General features: G+C 47.5%; 1 protein-coding gene across 1 annotated transcript in view; it reads right to left on the reverse strand.

Moving 5' to 3' along the window:
- The window catches only part of LOC134911229 (uncharacterized), a 107,916-nt gene that overhangs the window by 16,393 nt on the left and 69,522 nt on the right, over nt 1–22,001 (reverse strand). The window contains exons 8-10 of the mRNA XM_063919533.1: nt 10,742–10,877; nt 7,210–7,316; nt 2,586–2,701 (exon numbers count right to left, since the gene is read on the reverse strand). Coding sequence (XP_063775603.1) covers nt 2,586–2,701; nt 7,210–7,316; nt 10,742–10,877 — 359 coding nt within the window. The remainder of the gene's footprint in view (nt 1–2,585; nt 2,702–7,209; nt 7,317–10,741; nt 10,878–22,001) is intronic.

Genomic DNA, 22,001 nt, shown 5'->3' on the forward strand with positions numbered 1-22,001 from the left:
ATTATAAACTCCTGGAAATCTGGTGAGTTTTGATTAGAGATGTGTGGAAAGGATACACAGGTGAGGCACTGCCTCACCTGCCATTGACTTTTTACTCCAGAGTTTGGGCTATAAAAATTATTAGAATAATACAAAGAAGATATTTCAAACAAATTATCAGTATTTTTCATATATTTTATTCAGTCAAAACTCTGGTTTAACCGTAAGTATGACAGGAAAGGCTCTGCCTCACCTGCCTCACCCCACCGCACGTCACTGGCGTGCTGTACATCAGCTTCCTTGTGTAACTTTTTGGCTTGAAATCTAGTTATTTCTGCAGATCTGCACATAGTCACTGCCTTTTCTAGTGTTAGGTCTTGCTCTCTCAGCAGTCTCTCTCTGAGTCCATTATCAGGTATTCCACAGACAATACGATCTCTAATCAGTGAATCCTTTAAATCACTAAACTCACAGGTTTTACTGAGTGATTGCAGCTCTGTAACATACTGATCAAATCCATCTCCAGACTTCTGATCACATGTGAAAAACTTATATCTTTCATATGTCACATTTTTCCTTGGCACAAAGTAATCTTCAAACTTTTGCATTATAGAAGATAGCACCATATTCTGCCCCTCATCAAACTGAAAACTATTATAAATGTCTAGCAAATCCTCTCCTATCACATGGAGGAAAATTGATGCCTTAGTTTTGTCAGCCTCTGTATCAGCTCCACATGCAGCAAGATATATATTAAACCTTTGCTTAAATCTTTTCCAGTTTTCAGACAAGTTACCAGACATCAGCATGCCGGTTGGAGAAGCCAGTTTATCCATGGTTACTCACTGTTTGAAGAGAGGAGCACACGGCAGGCTTTGCAGACACTGAGTATCACAGCCTGACAGACTGCTGCAGGATTCTTTCACACTCTGAGAGCACTAGCGGTCCAAGTTAAACTTCTTATGACACCATGTTTTGTTCATATGTTTGTAAATCCAGTCATAAGGACACAGAGACATGTGAGTTCACTGCTGTGCTGTTTTATTCCATCACCAACTCCAGGCACACTGTACACTGGGCCACCCACTTCCCAGCATCCCCCTGGTCCCAGGGACCATCACTGAAGATTCAGGCTTACACATATTACTAAGGGAGTGTCTACAAATATTAAGCATTCTAATACACTAACATCACACTCCCCACACACACAGACATACACCACACACACACACACACACACACACACACACACACACACACACACACACACACAATGTAGCAGCTGGAGGCAGGTGGTGCCAGTGTCTACCTGTTGCTATCACCAGGACGGAGGAAGAGAGAGCTTCAGATGGCCCAGCTCAATTGGAAGTCTCTGTGAGCAGCTGTGCGCTGGAGCACCCCCTAGCTGCAGCCAGCTGCCAGCTCGTCTCTCTGCATATGAGGTGGCAGCTGCTGCTGCCGTATCATGACACTGACACGCTCCTCTGTCCAGTCAGATGCGGGGATGGATTGTCGGGCAGTGGGAGGCAATGGTGAAGAGCCCAATGCAGGTCAGGAGCCCGGCGGCAGCCGACTCCATTGCCTCCCACAGTTCCGCCTCTGACTACAGCCCTATATAGGACAATAGTGCTAGGCAATCAGCAAATACCATAATAATTACAGTATAAAGAGCAATACTTTGGGAGAAAAGCTGAGAAGTTAAACAAATAAGAGTTGGTGCCTAAACTCCAGGGGGCATATTTACTAAAGTTTCTAAAAATGAAAAGTGGTTGTGTTCCCATAGCAGCCAATCAGATTGTACAGTAGGTATGTGAAGCGTTAAAATACCACCCACCAGTCGGAATCCCGCCGGTCACAATTTTGACGTCAGAATCCCGACAGGCAATGAACCAGAATACCGGCGACACAGGCTATTCTCCCTCTGTGGGTGTTCACGACACCCATAGAGGGAGAACTTAACCTGTGGCAAGCGCAGTGAGCCACCATGCCCGCAAGGGGCTTCCTAGCGCTCACCCCATTGCCGCCATTCTGGCGGATGGGATCCCGCTATCGAGGTCATGACAGCCGGCATCCAGTCCGCCGGGGAATCGTATGTATTCTGTATGTATCGTTTCTCTATTGCACTCTAGAAAATGATAGACAGAATCTGATTGATTTCTATAGTATATGAAAAATCTCCACTTGTCTGTTGTAGAAACTTTAGTAATCTGCCCCTAAGCCAGTGGTTCCCAAACTTTTTTGAATCACAGTGCCCTAGTGTATCAGAATTTATTTCACGGCACCCGTTTTTATGCCACTATTAGGTTAAATTTTGTGGTGAAGGATAAGATTTACTTCTGTTTGTCCACATATGTTATGATTGACAACCATACATTCATTTACATTGACCATAAATAATTTGAATTGGTGCTGGACCACCAATCCAAGGCACCCCTGCAAATGTCCCGAGGCACCCCATGGTGCCTAGGCACACAGTTTGAGAACCACTGCCCTAAGCAATGCTTTAAGGTGATGTTTAAACCTTTCCAATATAGGAATTGTTTTAGTTTTTTTGTTATGATGTAAATAACTTCCATTGAATTAATACTTAATTATAACAAATGCACCTTCTTTTTTCTCTTCTTTTTCAAGACCTTCAGTTTTCCACTCTGCTTTAAGATGGCTTTAAATGTAAATGGTGATATCTGGGCTGTGACTTTTATTTTCAATCGTGGTAACTTTCCTGTGGATAGGATCCAATGTCAGATGAGAATAGAGAGGCCAAGTAAGCCTGCAATTTGCCGTTCAGACAATAATTGTCAGCCTGACATCACAAAGGCACATTATATGATTATGTAATATAGTATGCACAGTTTAATTTACTAAACTCTAAAATGTATTTGCTTGGACTATTGCAAATTTGCATATATTGTGACATGTGCAAAAAAAAAAAAAAAAGGGGGGGAGGGTACTATTTACCCAGGCCTAGGCTTGCTGTAGAGACCTGGGCAGGGACAGATTATAGGCTAGTGGAAGGGGCAGTTGCCCAGGGGCCCCCACACTGCTGCAAACGGTACCGGAACCTGGCCCACTCTGCACCACTCTGGACGACTCCTGGCAGCAGCGCAGATCAGTAATGCACAAAGGGACTCCTGTCCCTGATGTTTTCGCTTTTGTTTCGAGACGGAGACAACTTTGTCTCCGTTTCTCAGTGGGTGTCCATGGCTGATGATCGGAGCTCCGCTCCCTCGCTGATATAATGGTGTGATTCGCAAGTGAGGGGCCTAATACTGTGAAGTGCCCGCCCCCATCACAAGCCTGCAACAGTGTGTGCTCTTGGTTGCTGCTGTGTATGGAGAGAGAGTACACATGAAAAGGTGCATATGTCTTTAGCTAGGCGACAGTGTGTTATTTGATTTATTTGTTACTAGCACATGTGCAGACTCTACATGTACACATTTACACACAAATTCTACAGTTGTTTCTTTTGTAAGCTTAATATGATAATCTACTTAGGATCAGTATATTGTGCACGTGCAGTACTGGTCCTGTACGGTACACTGTGCATGCGCCTGACACGCACTGCGCATATGCAGCACACGGTCCTGCGCTATTGGCTGTAGTTAGCCTGCAGACCAGGGACGTGCGGTGAGGTAAATGGCTCAGGAGGCACTGGCTAGTACTAGAGCCACATTTACATGCAATATATAAGCCAAAGGGTTCATGTGGGCATTATATACAGGTGCAGCAGTATATACTGCTGAACATTTGATGAGTTTTGATCAGAGAGGTGCGGAAAAGGTAGGAGCCTCACCTGCCATAGACTTTTTACTTCAGAGTTTTGATTATAAAAATGATTAGAAGAATACAAAGAAGATATTTCTAATATACTCTTTGTATTTTTCATACCTATGTATATATATATATATATATATATATATATATATATATAAAAAAGGCAAATACATTACCACTGGCTCATCATAAAATCTCCTGAACCATAAGGACTAGGAACTTGAAATTTGGACAGTAGCTTGCTTTTGTGACGTAGGCACACACTAACAAGATATTTTTCAAAATTCCACCCACAAAGGGGTTAAAAGGGGTGAGATAATTCCCCGCTCACAGAGGAGAGTTAAGGCAGCCCACCCAGTCGGGGCTAATAAGAGTGCATGGTGCTACCAAGTCGCGGAGGGGAAAGGACACAATGCTCTGTTCCTGGGCTTACTTGCAGTGGCAGTTGCAGAGCATTCCATTATTCAAATGGGGGAGCCACACTAACTGCCACCCCTAAACACTGTCAAACATCGCTGAGTATGGCTTCCCTATTTGAGTAATGGACTGCTCTAAAACTGCCACTGGCAAGGAAGTGCAGCCTTATGGTTTAGGAGATTTTGTGATGAGTCAGTGGTAATTGCCTTTTATATATATATATATATATATATATTTCAGATATAAGTACTTAACCAACCTATTTCCAATCAGGAGAGGATAGTGTCTCAATTAAGTCTAATTAGTTTACCAGTATGTCCTTCAAAAGTAAAGTTATACTCACAGAAATACTTTAAATTCCGTAGCGAAGCATGGGTATTCAGCTAATACTTTATATAGTCAAAACTCTGACTTATACATTAATATGACAGGAAAGGCTCTGCCTCACCTCACCGCACATCACTGCTGCAGACATCAATTGATTGACAGTATGTAGCCATATGGGGATGGTTCTTTTGTGGGAGTGCTCAAGCCAGGGTCTCCATCTTACGACAGAGATTTCCTGACCTTACTGTCGCAGCAGAGGATCACACATACATGCATGTGGTGTATACTTATACCAGACGCCTCCTTCTGCAACAAGCAAATCCCAGTTATGATGCAACACTCAAAATGCTGTTTGCCCGTGGTGGAGTACTACATCATGTCCATGAGGAGTTAATTCTCAGCAGTGTCACGGACATGATGTTATATGATGTGGCGCTGACGGTCAGCGGTCAGTCCGGAGACGAAGAAATGGGCAAAGTATTGGCTGCGGTGGGGGGTGGCATCAATTTATTGGTGGGTGCCCTCACAACTAACTTGCCATGGGACCCCTGCAAGCCTTTAACCGGCCGTGCTCCAGGTCTTGCTGAGAGGCCGGGTCCTCTGAACACCCCCACCACCACCCCCTTATCTGCATCAGCCTCCCAGGTCAGTGGATAGTGGATAGTATGTCAGGACATAGTGGATACATAGACGATGAACATCTAGTGAGGAAGATTAGCCTTGCAGCTGCATTCAGAATGGATTATAGTGGTGAGAGTCTCTTTTTGGTAATAATAATTAATAATCAATGTGGGAGATAATGAGAGCATGGATTAGAGTTTTAGCAGTGTCTTGTGTAAGGTATGGACGTATTTTGTATATGTTTCTTAGATGAATGTAACATGATTTTGAGACACATCTAATGTGGGGAACAAAGGACAGTTCAGAGTCAAGGATGACACCTAGACAGCGGGCTTGTGGGGTAGGGCTGATTGTTTAGTTATCAACAGTGATAGAGTTATTAGGATGGTAACTATTATTGGCCGGTGGAAATATAATTAATTCTGTTTTGGAAATATTCAGTTTGAGGTGATTAAATGACATACAAGATGAAACGGCAGATAGGCATTCTGTGACGGGGACCAATACAGATGGTGACAAATCTGGGGAGGATAGGTAGATTTCAGTATCATCTGCATACAGATGATACTGAAATCCGAGAGAGCTGATAAGTTTGTCAAGGATGTGATATAGATTGAGAAAAGCAGAGGACCTAAGACTGAGCCTTACGGTACTCCAACTGATAGAGGTAGAGAAAAGGAGATGGAATCAGAGAAGCAGACACTGAAAGAGAGATTAGATACTTAGGTTGAGAACCAAGAAAGTTATGTGACCGGAAGACCTAGGGCAGGGGTCTTCAACCTTTAAGACAGTGTGGGCCACATAAAAAAATGAAACGAAGCCGAGGGCCACTAAGCTATACTGCGGTATTTAGAATCTAAATTTTAATTTATGATTGTAATGAGACCTTTTCTAGACTCATAAGACCATAAAAAAGACTTCAAAAGATAATTATTGTAATTTAATGAATGAAACATGGTCTACTTTACCTTTGTTATTATAATAAGTTCATATCAGTGGGAAACTTGGCATTGTTTTTGCTTGGCCAGCTTGTCGATGTTGGCATCAATGTTAGAAGTCGCTATGCGCAGAGTATTCTCAAGATGTTGGTCTGTAAGCACTGAACTGGACTCATACGGCAGTATCACTGGACTGGTGGGTATAATGTGGGCATGCTTTCACAATATTGCTGCTGTCTGTCTGTGATGGGGGGAGGGAGGGTATGATAGCGCCTATGTCAAGACATAGGTGCTATCATACCCTCCCTCCTCCCCATCACAGACAGAAAGCAGCATTGTCAAAGCATGCTCCCTGCCATCTCTGCTCTTAATACTTAATACACCCCCTGCTGGGTCCCCCGCCACGCCCCCTGCCCTCAATACTAATTTATTCACTGCCATGCTCAGGCTGCCGCACCCCCGTCCCCGCCGCTCCCGCACGCCGGGTTCCTGCACTGCCCCCTGCCCTCAACACTTATACACTTTTATTCTCCTGCCGCAGCCCCCCCCCCCCGCGCCGGGTCCCCGCCGCACACAGCCATGCTCAGGCTGCATACATGCTGCCGCACCCCCTCCGCTCCCGCCCGCCGGGTTCCCGCACTGCCCCCTGCTCTCAATGGTAACTTGCCGCACCCCCCCCAGCCGGGTCCCCGCCGCTCTCACCCACCTATTCAACACTGCAGGAGGAGGGAGACACAGGGAGGGAGACACAGTAAGGGTGACCAGACCACTGACCAGCCTAAGAGGAGCTACTCCCCTTCTTCACAGGCAACCAGTGACAGTGCGGGGGAGTCACATGACTCCGGGAAAGGGAAAAAAAAATTTTATTTTTTTTTGTGTTCATATGTGCGCTGCGGGCGGGCGCGTCGGCGGGCCATGGAAACCATAGCAGCGGGCCACCTGTGGCCCGCGGGCCACGGGTTGAAGACCCCTGACCTAGGGATTGTAGTGTTTGTATGAGAAGAGAGTTGTCAACTGTATTTCGCATTTGATTTTCATGTCTGCCTCTGTAAATTTGTTTTATTTATTTTATTGTTTGGTTGTAGTATTAAAATTTCAATAAAAAATGACTCAGCTTAAAAACAGACAGTACTTTGCATATTGTAAACAGCACCTTGATTTCTGTCAGTCAGGGCCTCCAGGATGTCAGCGGCTGGCAGTTCTCCCAGGCAGTTATCATCAATGTCCAGTTCAGAAAGCTGCTCAGAGTAGCGGATGAGGCTGAAATAACAACATTCAAAAACACTGTTGGGCAATAAAGCTATAATCATTGTTCTATCATCCTTCTATTCTCAGCTAGGGATAATTGTAATACATCTCAGATAATGAAAGGGTTCATCCATCAAATGTACTGTGTTGCTAGAGACTGTGGGCCTTAATCTTTTCAGGGAGTTCCACCAGGGCAAACGTTACTCCCACTAATACCCCTTTAATACACAAGCACAATGTTGTGAAATGTAATAACCTGGGAATAACCAGGTTATCACCTATGTATGAATAGGGACAAGTACAGAAAACCACAGTATAAGCCCGTGCTTAGTGCCCCGGGTCCGAGCCAGGTTGAAGCCGGGGTGTTATGTTTATGTCTGAAAGGAGCATAAAATGTTGCTTTAGCTCAGGTAATATTATGCAAATAATTAACCATCAGAAAACACTAAACTGTCCACTTAAAAAAAACTGCATGTGGTTGGCTGCAATCACCATAGAGCACAGTATTTTTTATAGTCATGGACATTTGTCTCTATGAAATCATGCAGAAATCATGCAGTTTATACAAAATGTCTTTCTCTTTCAGTTCATGTGACAAGTTTTTAAAAAAGTGCACAACTGCAGTGCTGTTACTAGCCAAAGAGGAGACAGAGGGAGTCTGCGCTGTTGCACAAGCAGAGACTTTAGGATAGATATTTTATTAGGAATATCTATCTAATTCCCTGCTGGGCGCTACAATTTGTATATTGATAGGCAAATTTGGGGGGGGTCCCATTGCTCAAAAACACCCCTTCTCTTGACAAGTGACTCATAATATGATTATTAGAGTTGCAACTACTACATCATGCAGTTTAAGGGACAGGACAGAGCTGCTGCACATGCCCAGTGGTAGCAGCTTCTTCTACGTAGTTTGCTGTGTGTGTGGATCTGAGCGCTCAATCAGTGCACTGAACCAGAAAGCAGCTGCCTTGAAAAAGACACAGGAGCCTTACCATGAGGTTGGAGAATGTGCTTATATAATGCAGTACTGGTTCTATTATCTATGTGTTCTATTATTTATGTATTATATTATGTTTATCCTTTTCCTGATCACTTATTTATATTAGTTTAATGTTTAATAAAGCCTATACTATAGACTATCTATAATGTTAAATATTAATACTGTATTCCAGTGTATAAAAGGACCAATGTTTACATTAATGTCCTAGATTCTTCTACCGATCCACCAGACTCTCGCACTTGCTCCAGTGTTCCACAGAGTGGGAGACTGTGGACTGCAGGCCTTATTCAGAGATGGATGCTGCTGCATCCCGCAGCACAGTTTGCCTATATCAGCAAACTACATATACGCAGCATCTGCATTGCGCCTGCATGGCCTCAAACATTGCGGCTGCATCCTGGCTGGTGTTCGCGGGGCGGCAACGCGGCATTGGGTGGGGGCATGACAGGCCGAACCCAGGGCGTGCTGGGAGAGTTTCTGGGGCCGCTCTGATTAAAAAAAGTGATGGCGCACCACAGGGGTCAACCAGAGTTCAATGCGTCCGCAATGTAATTGCAGATGCATTGTGAAGTGGTGTCACACATGCTGGGCAGCCCCCAACATGTGAGGAGATGGACGCAGATCTTGCTGTGTATGCAATGATCTGCGTCCATCTCTGAATAAGGTCCAGGATTTGTGAACCCCCCTCTAGAAATCCTGCGTTTGCCACTGATATTGCTCATATGTTACTATATAACTGAGGATTGATTGATTGATTTTGATATATTCCCCATGTTGTGCTAAAACCAATTTTCTTCCAGTCTCTGCCAGTTATCAATCGAATATACTAAGTAAATACATGAGAGAAAGAAAAGATGCTTTTGGATAAAAAGCGATTTTATTCACTCAAAACGGTATATATATAATCTTACATCAGAGTAAGCAATAGGAAGCATGTAACTCTCCAAAACTCTTATCTGTGCACTTGTGATTTCCTGCCTAGACTACTGTAACCTTCTCCTTTCTGACCTGCCTCTGCACTTCTATCATTAATGCAGCTGCCCATCTCATCTACTTCTCTTACCACTCTGTGTTGGCCTCACCTCTCAACCACCTGCTTTCTTAACTCCCTATCCACCTCAAAGTACATTTCAAGATTCTGATACTTACATATAAAGGTCTCAATGACTCCACTCGCTCCTACATATCCAACCTCATTTTTGGACATATTCCCGATTCTCATACTCACATACTGTATAAAGGTCTCAATGACTTCACTCGCTCATACACCTCCAACCTCATTTTTGTACATATTCCCTCCTGATCTCCTTGCTCATACACCTCACGCTGCCTCACCTCTGCTCTGTTGACCTTGTCTTACTCCAAGTTTTCTCTTGTGCTGCCCCACTGCTCTGGAACTCAATCCTTAGCCCTGTCAGACTCTTTTAAAGCACACTTTCAAACGAGCCCCTAAAAGGTGCCCATACACTTAAACGAGGTATCACATGTGCTCCGTCGCAAGCGATACCCCTTCAATCCCCCATCAGCCGCCGGCAGCTCCTGGACTCATGATATTGTTTGTGAGTCCACGTCACCTCACTCAATGTTAAAGCACATCATCGAAAGCGATAGGGCCAGATCTTACCTGCTGCAGGTAAGATCTGAAAACCCTGCTTACGACCCCCGGGAGCATACCTCAGATTGTAATCGTAAGTGGACCACACACAATGTGGTCCATTTACTCGTTTTACATCGGCCCGATGCGTTGATATCATTCTAAATGGTACGATATCGCTCTAGTGCAGGGGTAGCCAACCCTAGCCCTCTAGAGCTACTAACAGTTCACGTTTTCTCGACCTTCTAGCAGGAGCACAGGTGTACTCATTACTCACGGACACATTTAAAAGATCCACAGATGGAGCTAATTACTCCACTTGTGATTCTGTGAGGAAACCTGGAAAACGTGAACTGTTGGTAGCTCTCGAGGACCAGGGATGGCTACCCCTGCTCTAGTGTATGTGGACCTTTAGACTCGCCTCTACATAAAGAACTTATCAACCACCTAATGCACTCACAGTTACTGCTTTCCCTCTTAAATTATAAGCCTTCACGGACAGGGACCTCGTTCTCTGCTCCTACTACTATCTCTGCCATAAGCATGCCTTAATTTTCCTTCCACTGCCTCACACTTGCGGCTCTGATCGCTGCTTTCTGTCCACTACTCTAAAAGCAAGTTACTATTATATGTATATTTGTTCATACATGTATGTGTATACATATATATATATATATATATATATATATATGTGTGTGTGTATACATATACATGTGTACAGTATATGTATACATATATGTATGTGTATACATATATGTATGTACATACAAAAAAAATTATATATATATATATATATATATATATATATCTACTAATATACTTCTGATTATGCATTTACTGTACCTGCTCAGTAACTGGGAGAACTCCAGCACCCCGGTCTCTCGTTCCTTCCCCTTTGCATCAATCCCATTATCACCCAGATGTAGCTTGCTCACCCAAGGCCCGGGAAGTGGCGCAGGTTTATTCTTTTTCTTTCTTCCTGAGAAGAGGCAAAAATGTCTGAGACTATTATTATTATTGCATTTTATTTATATATAGCGCCACATGGGTTCCATAGCACATACATAGGGATGGATCATACAGCAAAATTACATAGTATATGGGTGATCAGACTGGAGAGATATAGATCAAGTTTACGACTTTACGTAAATATAACGCGCAGTTTAGAGAGGGCCGTTCTCGCAAGAGCTTACATTCTAGAGAAACTAAGGGTAGTACACATTAAACTGTATATCATCTGATCACTCAGATCAGACTGACATATCGTACATATCGTCCAATGTGTACCCACTAAAGCACCCTGCCGCCCTCTGATTTGATGTTCAGCATATCAGAAGGGATGATCCCGCACCCAACACAATACAGCTGAATGCGGCCATGAACGATATAGTTCACAATACCATTGAATGTGTACAGCTGACAGCAGAGGTGTAGCAAGGTGCCATGGTGCCTGAAATAAGGGTATGTTTCGGCACCCCCTCTCCTGTACTTGAATGGGTGCTTGTTACATTTGAAAAATGTAGCATTTCTTTTTTTTTTTAACAAAAATCCTAAATTGGTGACAGGGCCGGTTCTAAACCTTGTGGATCTCAGGAAGAAAAGTTTACTTTGGGCGCCCCATGTTTAAAATAGCGGCAGTGCGCTCTGAAAGCGTGCTACAAAAATGTGGCTTCATGGGGAATAGACATGGCCACAGAATAGTATCAATTAAGATTACACCACCCAGTATTGTATTATTCACATTACACTACACGGTATTGCCGTTATTCACATTACACCACAGTAGTGTCCGTTATTCACATTACACCACATCGTATTGCCGGTACCAGTGGCGTGCGGTGAGGTCAGTGGCTGGTGAGGCACTACAGCCATAATGTACGCCGCATCCTGCCGATGACCCCTACTGCCGCTGAGCCAATGCCCGCTGCCACCGCCAATGGCTTACAAACTCGCCCACCATCAACTGACCCAGCCCTCCGACACTAATTTGCATCTCAGTCCGATGCTGCTAATGCCCGCTGCCTGCCTGCTCATCATACTTGTTGTATATTGTACATTTTTATAGAAAAAAAAAAAAAAAATAGTGTTTGGGACTGGGAAGGGAGTGGGAGGAGGGCATGAATGCAATTTTTTTTGTCCAGGGCTTCCATTAACTTAATGGAGGAGGGTCTGAATGGGTTAAAAAAAAATGTAAAAAAAAAAATGCGTGAGGTCCCCCCTCCTAAGTATAACCTTTGAGCCGGTCCTGCTTGTTTAAATACTGGGGGGGAAATTGGACAGGGATTCCCGTATTTAGACAACCAGCACCGGGCTCTTAGTCCGGTCCTGGTTCCAAAAATACGGGGAACAAAAGATGTAGGGGTCCCCCGTATTTTTAAAACCAGCACCGGGCTCCACTAGCCAGGGACATAATGCCACACACACACCCCTACCTGCTGCTGCACACACACACACACACACACACACACACACACGCACGCACGCACGCACACACACACACACACACACACACACACACCCCTACCTGTTGCTGCACACACACACCCTCCCCCCTACCTGCTGCTGGACACCCTCCCCTCCCCCCCCCCCCCCCCCACACACACACCTGCTGCTGCTGGACACACACACACACACACACACACACTACCTCTGCTGCTGCTGGACGACACCCCCCCCCCCCCACCCACCCCTATCGGCTGCTGCTGGACGCACACACGACACACACAAACACTACCTCTGCTGCTGCTGGACACCCCCCCCCCCCATAATGACACACACACACACCCCTACCTGCTGCTGCACACACACACACACACACACACACACACACACACCCCTACCTGCTGCTGCACACACACCCCCTCCTCCCTACCTGCTGCTGCTGCCCCCCCCCCCCACACACACACACACACACACACACCTGCTGCTGCTGGACACACACACACACACTACCTCTGCTGTTGCTGCTGCTGGACGACCCCTACCGGCTGCTGCTGGACACACACAACCACTACCTCTGCTGCTGCTGCTGGACCCCCCCCCCCCCCCCCACACACACACACACACACACTCACCTGCTGCTGCTGGACACACACACACACACACACACACACACACTACCTCTGCTGCTGTTGGTCGACCCCCACCCCTCCCTACCTGCTGCTGCTGGACACACACACAACACACACAACCACTACCGCTGCTGGACACCCCCCCCCACACACACACACACACACTCCTGCTGCTGCTGGACACACACACACACACTACCGCTGCTGCTGCTGCTGGACGACCCCCCCCCCCCCCTACCTGCTGCTGCTGGACACACACACACACACAACACACACAAACAGTACCTCTGCTGCTGCTGGGGAGAGCCGCTCCGGTCAGCGGGAGGGTGGAGGAGGGGGAGAGCCGCACATCACGGCGCTTTGGTCAGCAGGAAGACGGAGGAGGTCGGGGGAGAGCCGCACTCCCGCCTACCTCCAGCGACACTCACCGCCGGGACCCGCCACCTCCAGCGCCGCATGTGTGGGATTGGACAGCAGATCCAGCACTGGATCCGCTGTCCAATCACAGGTGCCTCGCTGACATGGGGGTGGTGTCCCTGTCAGCGAGGCACTTGTAGAAGTGCCGCTTTGCCTATCTTTTTGAATGGGCTTTTACAGCCCAAGTTTGGTCCCGCCCCCCAGCTCAGTCCCGTTTCCATTATGTTTGGGAGGCACTGATAGCAGTGCCTCCCAAACACATTTAAACCAGGAAAAATAAGATTTTACTCACCGGTAAATCTATTTCTCGTAGTCCGTAGTGGATGCTGGGAACTCCGTAAGGACCATGGGGAATAGCGGCTCTGCAGGAGACTGGGCACAACTAAAAAAAGCTTTAGGACTACCTGGTGTGCACTGGCTCCTCCCTCTATGACCCTCCTCCAGACCTCAGTTAGGATACTGTGCCCGGAAGAGCTGACACAATAAGGAAAGGATTTGGAATCCCGGGTAAGACTCATACCAGCCACACCAATCACACCGTATAACTCGTGATATTATACCCAGTTAACAGTATGAAATATAACTGAGCCTCACTAACAGATGGCTCATAACAATAACCCTTTAGTTAGGCAATAACTATATACAAGTATTGCAGACAATCCGCACGTGGGATGGGCGCCCAGCATCCACTACGGACTACGAGAAATAGATTTACCGGTGAGTAAAATCTTATTTGGCTGACGTCCTAGTGGATGCTGGGAACTCCGTAAGGACCATGGGGATTATACCAAAGCTCCCAAACGGGCGGGAGAGTGCGGATGACTTTGCAGCACCGAATGAGCAAACTCAAGGTCCTCCTCAGCCAGGGTATCAAACTTGTAGACTCTTGCAAAAATGTTTGAACCCGACCAAGTAACAGCTCGGCAAGTTGTAAAGCCGAGACCCCTCGGGCAGCCGCCCAAGAAGAGCCCACTTTCCTCGTGGAATGGGCCTTTACAGATTTAGGGTGCGGCAGTCCAGCCGCAGAATGTGCAAGTTGAATCGTGCTACAGATCCAGCGAGCAATAGTCTGCTTAGAAGCAGGAGCACCCAGCTTGTTGGGTGCATACAGGATAAATAGCGAGTCAGTTTTCCTGACTCCAGCCGTCCTGGAAACATATATTTTCAGGGCCCTGACTACGTCCAGTAAATTGGAGTCCTCCAAGTCCCACGTAGCCGCAGGCACCACAATAGGTTGGTTCACATGAAAAGCTGAAACCACCGTAGGAAGGAATTGGGAACGAGTCCTCAATTCCGCCCTATCCATATGAAAATCAGATAAGGGCTTTTGCATGACAAAGCCGCCAATTCTGATACACGCCTGGCCGACGCCAAAGCCAACAGCATGACCACTTTCCACGTGAGGTATTTTAGCTCTACGGATTTAAGTGGCTCAACCCAATGCGACTTCAGGAAATCCAACACCACGTTGAGATCCCACGGTGCCACTAGAGGCACAAACGGGGGCTGAATATGCAACACTCCCTTAACAAAAGTCTGAACTTCAGGCAGTGAAGCCAGTTCTTTTTGGAAGAAAATGTACAGAGCCGAAATCTGGACCTTAATGGGACCCAATTTTAGGCCCATAGTCACTCCTGACTGTAGGAAGTGCAGAAATCGACCCAGTTGAAATTCCTCCGTTGGGGCCTTCCTGGCCTCACACCAAGCAACATATTTTCGCCATATGCGGTGATAATATTTTGCGATCACATCTTTCCTAGCCTTAATCAGCGTAGGAATGACTTCCTCCAGAATGCCTTTTTCCTTTAGGATCCGGTGTTCAACCGCCATGCCGTCAAACGCAGCGGCGATAAGTCTTGGAACAGGCAGGGCCCCTGCTGCAGCAGGTCCTGTCTGAGCGGCAGAGGCCATGGGTCCTCTGATATCATTTCTTGAAGTTCTGGGTACCAAGCTCTTCTTGGCCAATCCGGAACCACGAGTATAGTTCTTACTCCTCTCCTTCTTAGTATTCTCAGTACCTTGGGTATGAGAGGCAGAGGAGGGAACACATACACCGACTGGTACACCCACGGTGTTACCAGAGCGTCCACAGCTATCGCCTGAGGGTTTGACCTGGCGCAATATCTTTTTAGCTTTTTGTTGAGGCGGGACGCCATCATGTCCACCTGTAGCCTTTCCCAATGGTGTACAATAATTTTGAAGACTTCTGGATGAAGTCCCCACTCTCCCGGGTGGAGGTCGTGTTGTCCACATCGGGAATGAACACTGCTGACAGTGCTAACACATGATTTTCCGCCCATCGGAAAATCCTTGTGGCTTCTGCCATCGCCATCCTGCTTCTTGTGCCGCCCTGCTGGTTTACATGGGCGACCGCCGTGATGTTGTCTGACTGGATCAGCACCGGCTGGTGTTGAAGCAGGGGTCTAGCCTGACTTAGGGCATTGTGAATGGCCCTTAGTCCCAGAATATTTATGTGTAGGGAAGTCTCCTGACTTGACCATGGTCCTTGGAAGTTTCTTCCCTGTGTGACTGCCCCCCAGCCTCGAAGGCTGGCATCCGTGGTCACCAGGACAAGTCCTGTATGCCGAATCTGCGGCCCTCTAGAAGATGAGCACTCTGCAGCCACCACAACAGCGACACCCTGGCCCTTGGAGACAGGGTTATCAGCCGATGCATCTGAAGATGCGACCCGGACCACTTGTCCAACAGATCCCACTGGAAGATCCTTGCATGGAACCTGCCGAATGGAATTTCTTCGTAAGAAGCTACCATCTTTCCCAGGACTCGCGTGCATTGATGCACCGACACCTGTATTTGTATTAGGAGGTCTCTGACTAGAGATGACAACTCCTTGGCCTTCTCCTCCGGGAGAAACCCTTTTTCCCGTTCTGTGTCCAGAACCATACCCAGGAACAGTAGACGCTTCGTAGGAACCAGCTGCGACTTTGGACTATTCAGAATCCAGCCGTGCTGTTGTAGCACTTCCCGAGATAGTGGTACTCCGACGAACAACTGCTCCCTGGACCTCGCCTTTATAAGGAGATCGTCCAAGTACGGGATAATTATAACTTCCTTTTTTCGAAGGAGTATCATCATTTCGGCCATTACCTTGGTTAATACCCTCGGTGCCGGGGACAAACCAACGGCAACGTCTGGCATTGGTAATGACAGTCCTGTACCACAATTTTGAGGTACTCCTGGTGAGGAGGGTAAATGGGGACATGCAGGTAAGCATCCTTGATGTCCAGTGATACCATGTAATCCCCTTCGTCCAGGCTTGCAATAACCGCCCTGAGCGATTCCATTTTGAACTTGAACCTTCGTATATAAGTGTTCAAGGATTTCAATTTTAGAATGGGTCTCACCGAACCGTCTGGTTTCGGTACCACAAACATTGTGGAATAGTAACCCCGACCTTGTTCCTTGTTGAAGGAAGGGTACCTTGATTATCACCTGCTGGAAGTACAGCTTGTGAATTGCCGCCAGTACTACCTCTCCTCGAGGGCAGCAGGCAAGGCTGATTTGAGGTAACGGCGAGGGGGAGTCGCCTCGAACTCCAGCTTGTATCCCTATGATACTACTTGCAGAACCCAGGGATCCACCTGTGAGCGAGCCCACTGGTCGCTGAAGTTCCCGAGATGCGCCCCCACCGCACCTGGCTCCACCTGTGTAGCCCCAGCGTCATGCGGTGGACTCAGAGGAAGCGGGGGGAAATTTTTGATCCTGGGAACTGGCTGTCTGGTGCAGCTTTTTCCCTCTTCCCTTGTCTCTGTGCAGAAAGGAAGCACCTTTGACCCGCTTGCTTTTCTGAAGCCGAAAGGACTGTACCTTATAATACGGTGCTTTCTTAGGCTGTGAGGAAACTTGAGGTAAATTTTTTCCTTCCCAGCTGTTGCTGTGGATACGAGGTCCCAGAGACCATCCCCAAACAATTCCTCACCCTTATAAGGCAGAATCTTCATGTGCCTTCTAAAGTCAGCATCGCTTGTCCACAGCCGGGTCTCTAATACCCTCCTGGCAGAATGGACATTGCATTAATTTTGGATGCCAGCCGGCAAATATCCCTCTGTGCATCCCTCATATATAAGACGACGTCTTTAATATGCTCTTATGGTTAGCAAAATAGTATCCCTGTCCTGACAGGGTAATAGACCACGCTGCAGCAGCACTATCCATGCTGAGGCAATTGCAGGTCTCAGTATAGTACCTGAGTGTGTATATACAGACTTCAGGATAGCCTCCTGCTTTTTATCAGCAGGCTCCTTCAAAGTGGCCGTATCCTAAGACGGCAGTGCCACCTTTTTTGACAAACGTGTGAGCGCCTTATCCACCCTAGGGGATATCTTCCAACGTGACCTATCCTCTGGCGGGAAAGGGTACGCCATCAGTAACTTTTTAGAAATTACCAGTTTCTTATCGGGGGAACCCACGCTTCTTCAAACACTTCATTCACTCATCTGATGGGGGAACAAAACACTGGCTGCTTTTTCTCCCCAAACATAAAACCCCTTTTTTTTTTGGTACCTGGGTTAATGTCAAAAATGTGTAACACATTTTTCATTGCCGAGATCATGCAACGGATGTTCCTAGCGGATTGTGTATATGTCTCAACCTCGTCGACACTGGAGTCAGACTCCGTGTCGACATCTGTGACTGCCATCTGAGGTAGCGGGCGTTTTTGAGCCCCTGATGGCCTTTGAGACGCCTGGGCAGGCGCGGGCTGAGAAGCCGGCTGTCCCACAGCTGTTACGTCATCCAGCCTTTTATGTAAGGAGTTGACACTGTCGGTTAATACCTTCCACCTATCCATCCACTTTGGTGTCGGCCCCACAGGGGGAGACATCACATTTATCGGCATCTGCTCCGCCTCCACATAAGCCTCCTCATCAACCATGTCGACACAGCCGTACCGACACACCGCACACACACAGGGAATGCTCTGACTGAGGACAGGACCCCACAAAGTCCTTTGGGGAGACAGAGAGAGAGTATGCCAGCACACACCAGAGCGCTATATAATGCAGGGATTCACACTACCCACAGTGATTTTTCCCTTATAGCTGCTATAATACACAGATTTGCGCCTAAATTTAGTGCCCCCCCTCTCTTTTTAACCCTTTGAGCCTGAAAACTACAGGGGAGAGCCTGGGGAGCTGTCTTCCAGCTGCACTGTTAAGAGAAAATGGCGCCAGTGTGCTGAGGGAGATAGCCCCGCCCCTTTTTCGGCGGACTTTCTCCCGCTTTTTTATGGATCCTGGCAGGGGTATTTTTCACATATATAGCCTCTAGGACTATATATTGTGATTATTTTGCCAGCCAAGGTGTTAATATTGCTGCTCAGGGCGCCCCCCCCCCCCCCCCCCCAGCGCCCTGCACCCATCAGTGACCGGAGTGTGAGGTGTGCATGAGGAGCAATGGCGCACAGCTGCAGTGCTGTGCGCTACCTTGTTGAAGACCGAAGTCTTCTGCCGCCGATTTTCAGGACCATCTTCATGCTTCTGGCTCTGTAAGGGGGACGGCGGCGCGGCTCCGGGACCGGACGATCGAGGTCGGGCCCTGTGTTCGATCCCTCTGGAGCTAATGGTGTCCAGTAGCCTAAGAAGCCCAAGCTAGCTGCAAGCAGGTAGGTTTGCTTCTTCTCCCCTTAGTCCCTCGTAGCAGTGAGTCTGTTGCCAGCAGATCTCACTGAAAATAAAAAACCTAAAATAAACTTTCTTTTTCTAGGAGCTCAGGAGAGCCCCTAGTGTGCATCCAGCCCAGCCGGGCACAAGATTCTAACTGAGGTCTGGAGGAGGGTCATAGAGGGAGGAGCCAGTGCACACCAGGTAGTCCTAAAGCTTTTTTTAGTTGTGACCAGTCTCCTGCGGAGCCGCTATTCCCCATGGTCCTTACGGAGTTCCCAGCATCCACTAGGACGTCAGAGAAATTATTAGAATTACATAAAGAATAAACTTATGACACAGAATATGTGTCATAAGTATCTTCTTTATATTATTTTAATGATTAATCACAGGGGAGGCACTGCCTCCCCTGACTGCACGTCCCTGGCCGGTACTCACATTACCCTATAGTATTGCCGTTATTCCCATTACACCACAGTAGTGTCCGTTATTCACATTACACCACACAGTAGTACCCCTTATATACCACACAGTAGAGCCCCAATTACACGTTACACCACAGTAGAGCCGCATATACGTGTTACTCTGCAGCTTCATATGCAGAGAGAGGTGCTGCAGCATCAGCTGGGGCAGACAGATGTGCTGCATCACCAATGTAGAGAGGGGTGCTGCAACAGCCGGATCAGAGAGAGGTGCTGAACCAGCTGGGGCAGTACGATGTGCTGCAGCAGCCAGGGCAGAGAGAGGTGCTGCAGAAGCTGGGTCAGAATGAGGTACTGCAGCAGCTGGGGCAGAGAGTGGTGTAACAGGACAAAAGTAACCCTGCTGCACAGCTACAAGCAGACAGCGAGACATATAAAGAGGGCAGCAAAACTCCGGCATGTGCTGGCTGTCAGTGTCTCCTGCTGCCGCCTCTGACCTGCCCTGTTCCCTACCTACTGTAGTCACTGAGTTCGAGTCAGTGTGTGCCCCTATGCTTGTCCTCCTCCTGCTCTGCGGCTGCCAGTACAGCGGGCCGCGGTATAGTGGGTGGAGGAAGAGTGCAGGCGGTGGCGCGCCCACAAACTTTTCTGGCACCCGGAGCCATCCTTGCTACACCCATGGCCGACGGACATCTCGTCCCATCGGTCGAGTCGTTGGCCGGATTACATGTTGTAGTGAGTATCCGGTCTAAGGGTGGTACATTAAGGGAAAGGCAATTGCATTGACTGGAACTTTGGGGATTGCAGAAGCTGGAGAATTAGGGAGGATTGTAGGCTTGGGGGAATAAAATAAGATTTTACTCACCGGTAAATCTATTTCTCGTAGTCCGTAGTGGATGCTGGGACTCCGTAAGGACCATGGGGAATAGCGGCTCCGCAGGAGACTGGGCACAACTAAAAGAAAGATTTTGGTCTATCTGGTGTGCACTGGCTCCTCCCTCTATGACCCTCCTCCAGACTTCAGTTAGGATACTGTGCCCGGAAGAGCTGACACACTAAGGAAGGATTTTGAATCCCGGGTAAGACTCATACCAGCCACACCAATCACACCATATAACTCGTGATACTATACCCAGTTAACAGTATGAACAATAACTGAGCCTCTCAACAGATGGCTCAACAATAACCCTTTAGTTAAACAATAACTATATACAAGTATTGCAGACAATCCGCACTTGGGATGGGCGCCCAGCATCCACTACGGACTACGAGAAATAGATTTACCGGTGAGTAAAATTTTATTTTCTCTGACGTCCTAAGTGGATGCTGGGACTCCGTAAGGACCATGGGGATTATACCAAAGCTCCCAAACGGGCGGGAGAGTGCGGATGACTCTGCAGCACCGAATGGGCAAACTCTAGGTCCTCCTCAGCCAGGGTGTCAAACTTGTAGAATTTAGCAAATGTGTTTGACCCCGACCAAGTAGCTGCTCGGCAAAGTTGTAGAGCCGAGACCCCTCGGGCAGCCGCCCAAGAAGAGCCCACCTTCCTCGTGGAATGGGCTTTCACTGATTTAGGATGCGGCAGTCCAGCCGCAGAATGTGCAAGCTGAATCGTACTACAGATCCAGCGAGCAATAGTCTGCTTTGAAGCAGGAGCACCCAGCTTGTTGGGTGCATACAGGATAAACAACGAGTCAGTTTTCCTGACACTAGCTGTCCTGGAAACATACATTTTCAGGGCCCTGACTACATCCAACAACTTGGAAGCCTCCAAGTCTTTAGTAGCCGCAGGCACCACGATAGGTTGGTTCAAATGAAAAGCTGATACCACCTTAGGGAGAAACTGGGGACAAGTCCTCAATTCTGCCCTATCCATATGGAAAATTAGATAAGGGCTTTTACATGACAAAGCCGCCAATTCTGACACACGCCTGGCCGAAGCCAAGGCCAACAGCATGACCACTTTCCACGTGAGATATTTTAATTCCACGGTTTTAAGTGGCTCAAACCAATGTGACTTTAGGAAATCCAACACCACGTTGAGATCCCAAGGTGCCACTGGAGGCACAAAAGGGGGCTGAATATGCAGCACTCCCTTAACAAAAGTCTGAACTTCAGGTAGTGAAGCCAGTTCTCTCTGGAAGAAAATCGATAGAGCCGAAATCTGGACCTTAATGGAACCCAATTTTAGGCCCATAGTCACCCCTGACTGTAGGAAGTGCAGAAAACGGCCCAGCTGAAATTCCTCCGTTGGGGCCTTCCTGGCCTCACACCACGCAACATATTTTCGCCAAATGCGGTGATAATGGTTTGCGGTCACTTCTTTCCTAGCTTTAATCAGCGTAGGAATGACTTCCTCCGGAATGCCCTTTTCCTTCAGGATCCGGTGTTCAACCGCCATGCCGTCAAACGCAGCCGCGGTAAGTCTTGGAACAGACAGGGCCCCTGCTGCAGCAGGTCCTGTCTGAGTGGCAGAGGCCATGGGTCCTCTGAGATCATTTCTTGAAGTTCCGGGTACCAAGCTCTTCTTGGCCAGTCCGGAACAATGAGTATAGTTCTTACTCCTCTTCT

The sequence above is a fragment of the Pseudophryne corroboree genome, chromosome 4, assembly GCF_028390025.1.
Source record: "Pseudophryne corroboree isolate aPseCor3 chromosome 4, aPseCor3.hap2, whole genome shotgun sequence".
Classification (NCBI taxonomy): Eukaryota; Metazoa; Chordata; class Amphibia; order Anura; family Myobatrachidae; genus Pseudophryne; species Pseudophryne corroboree.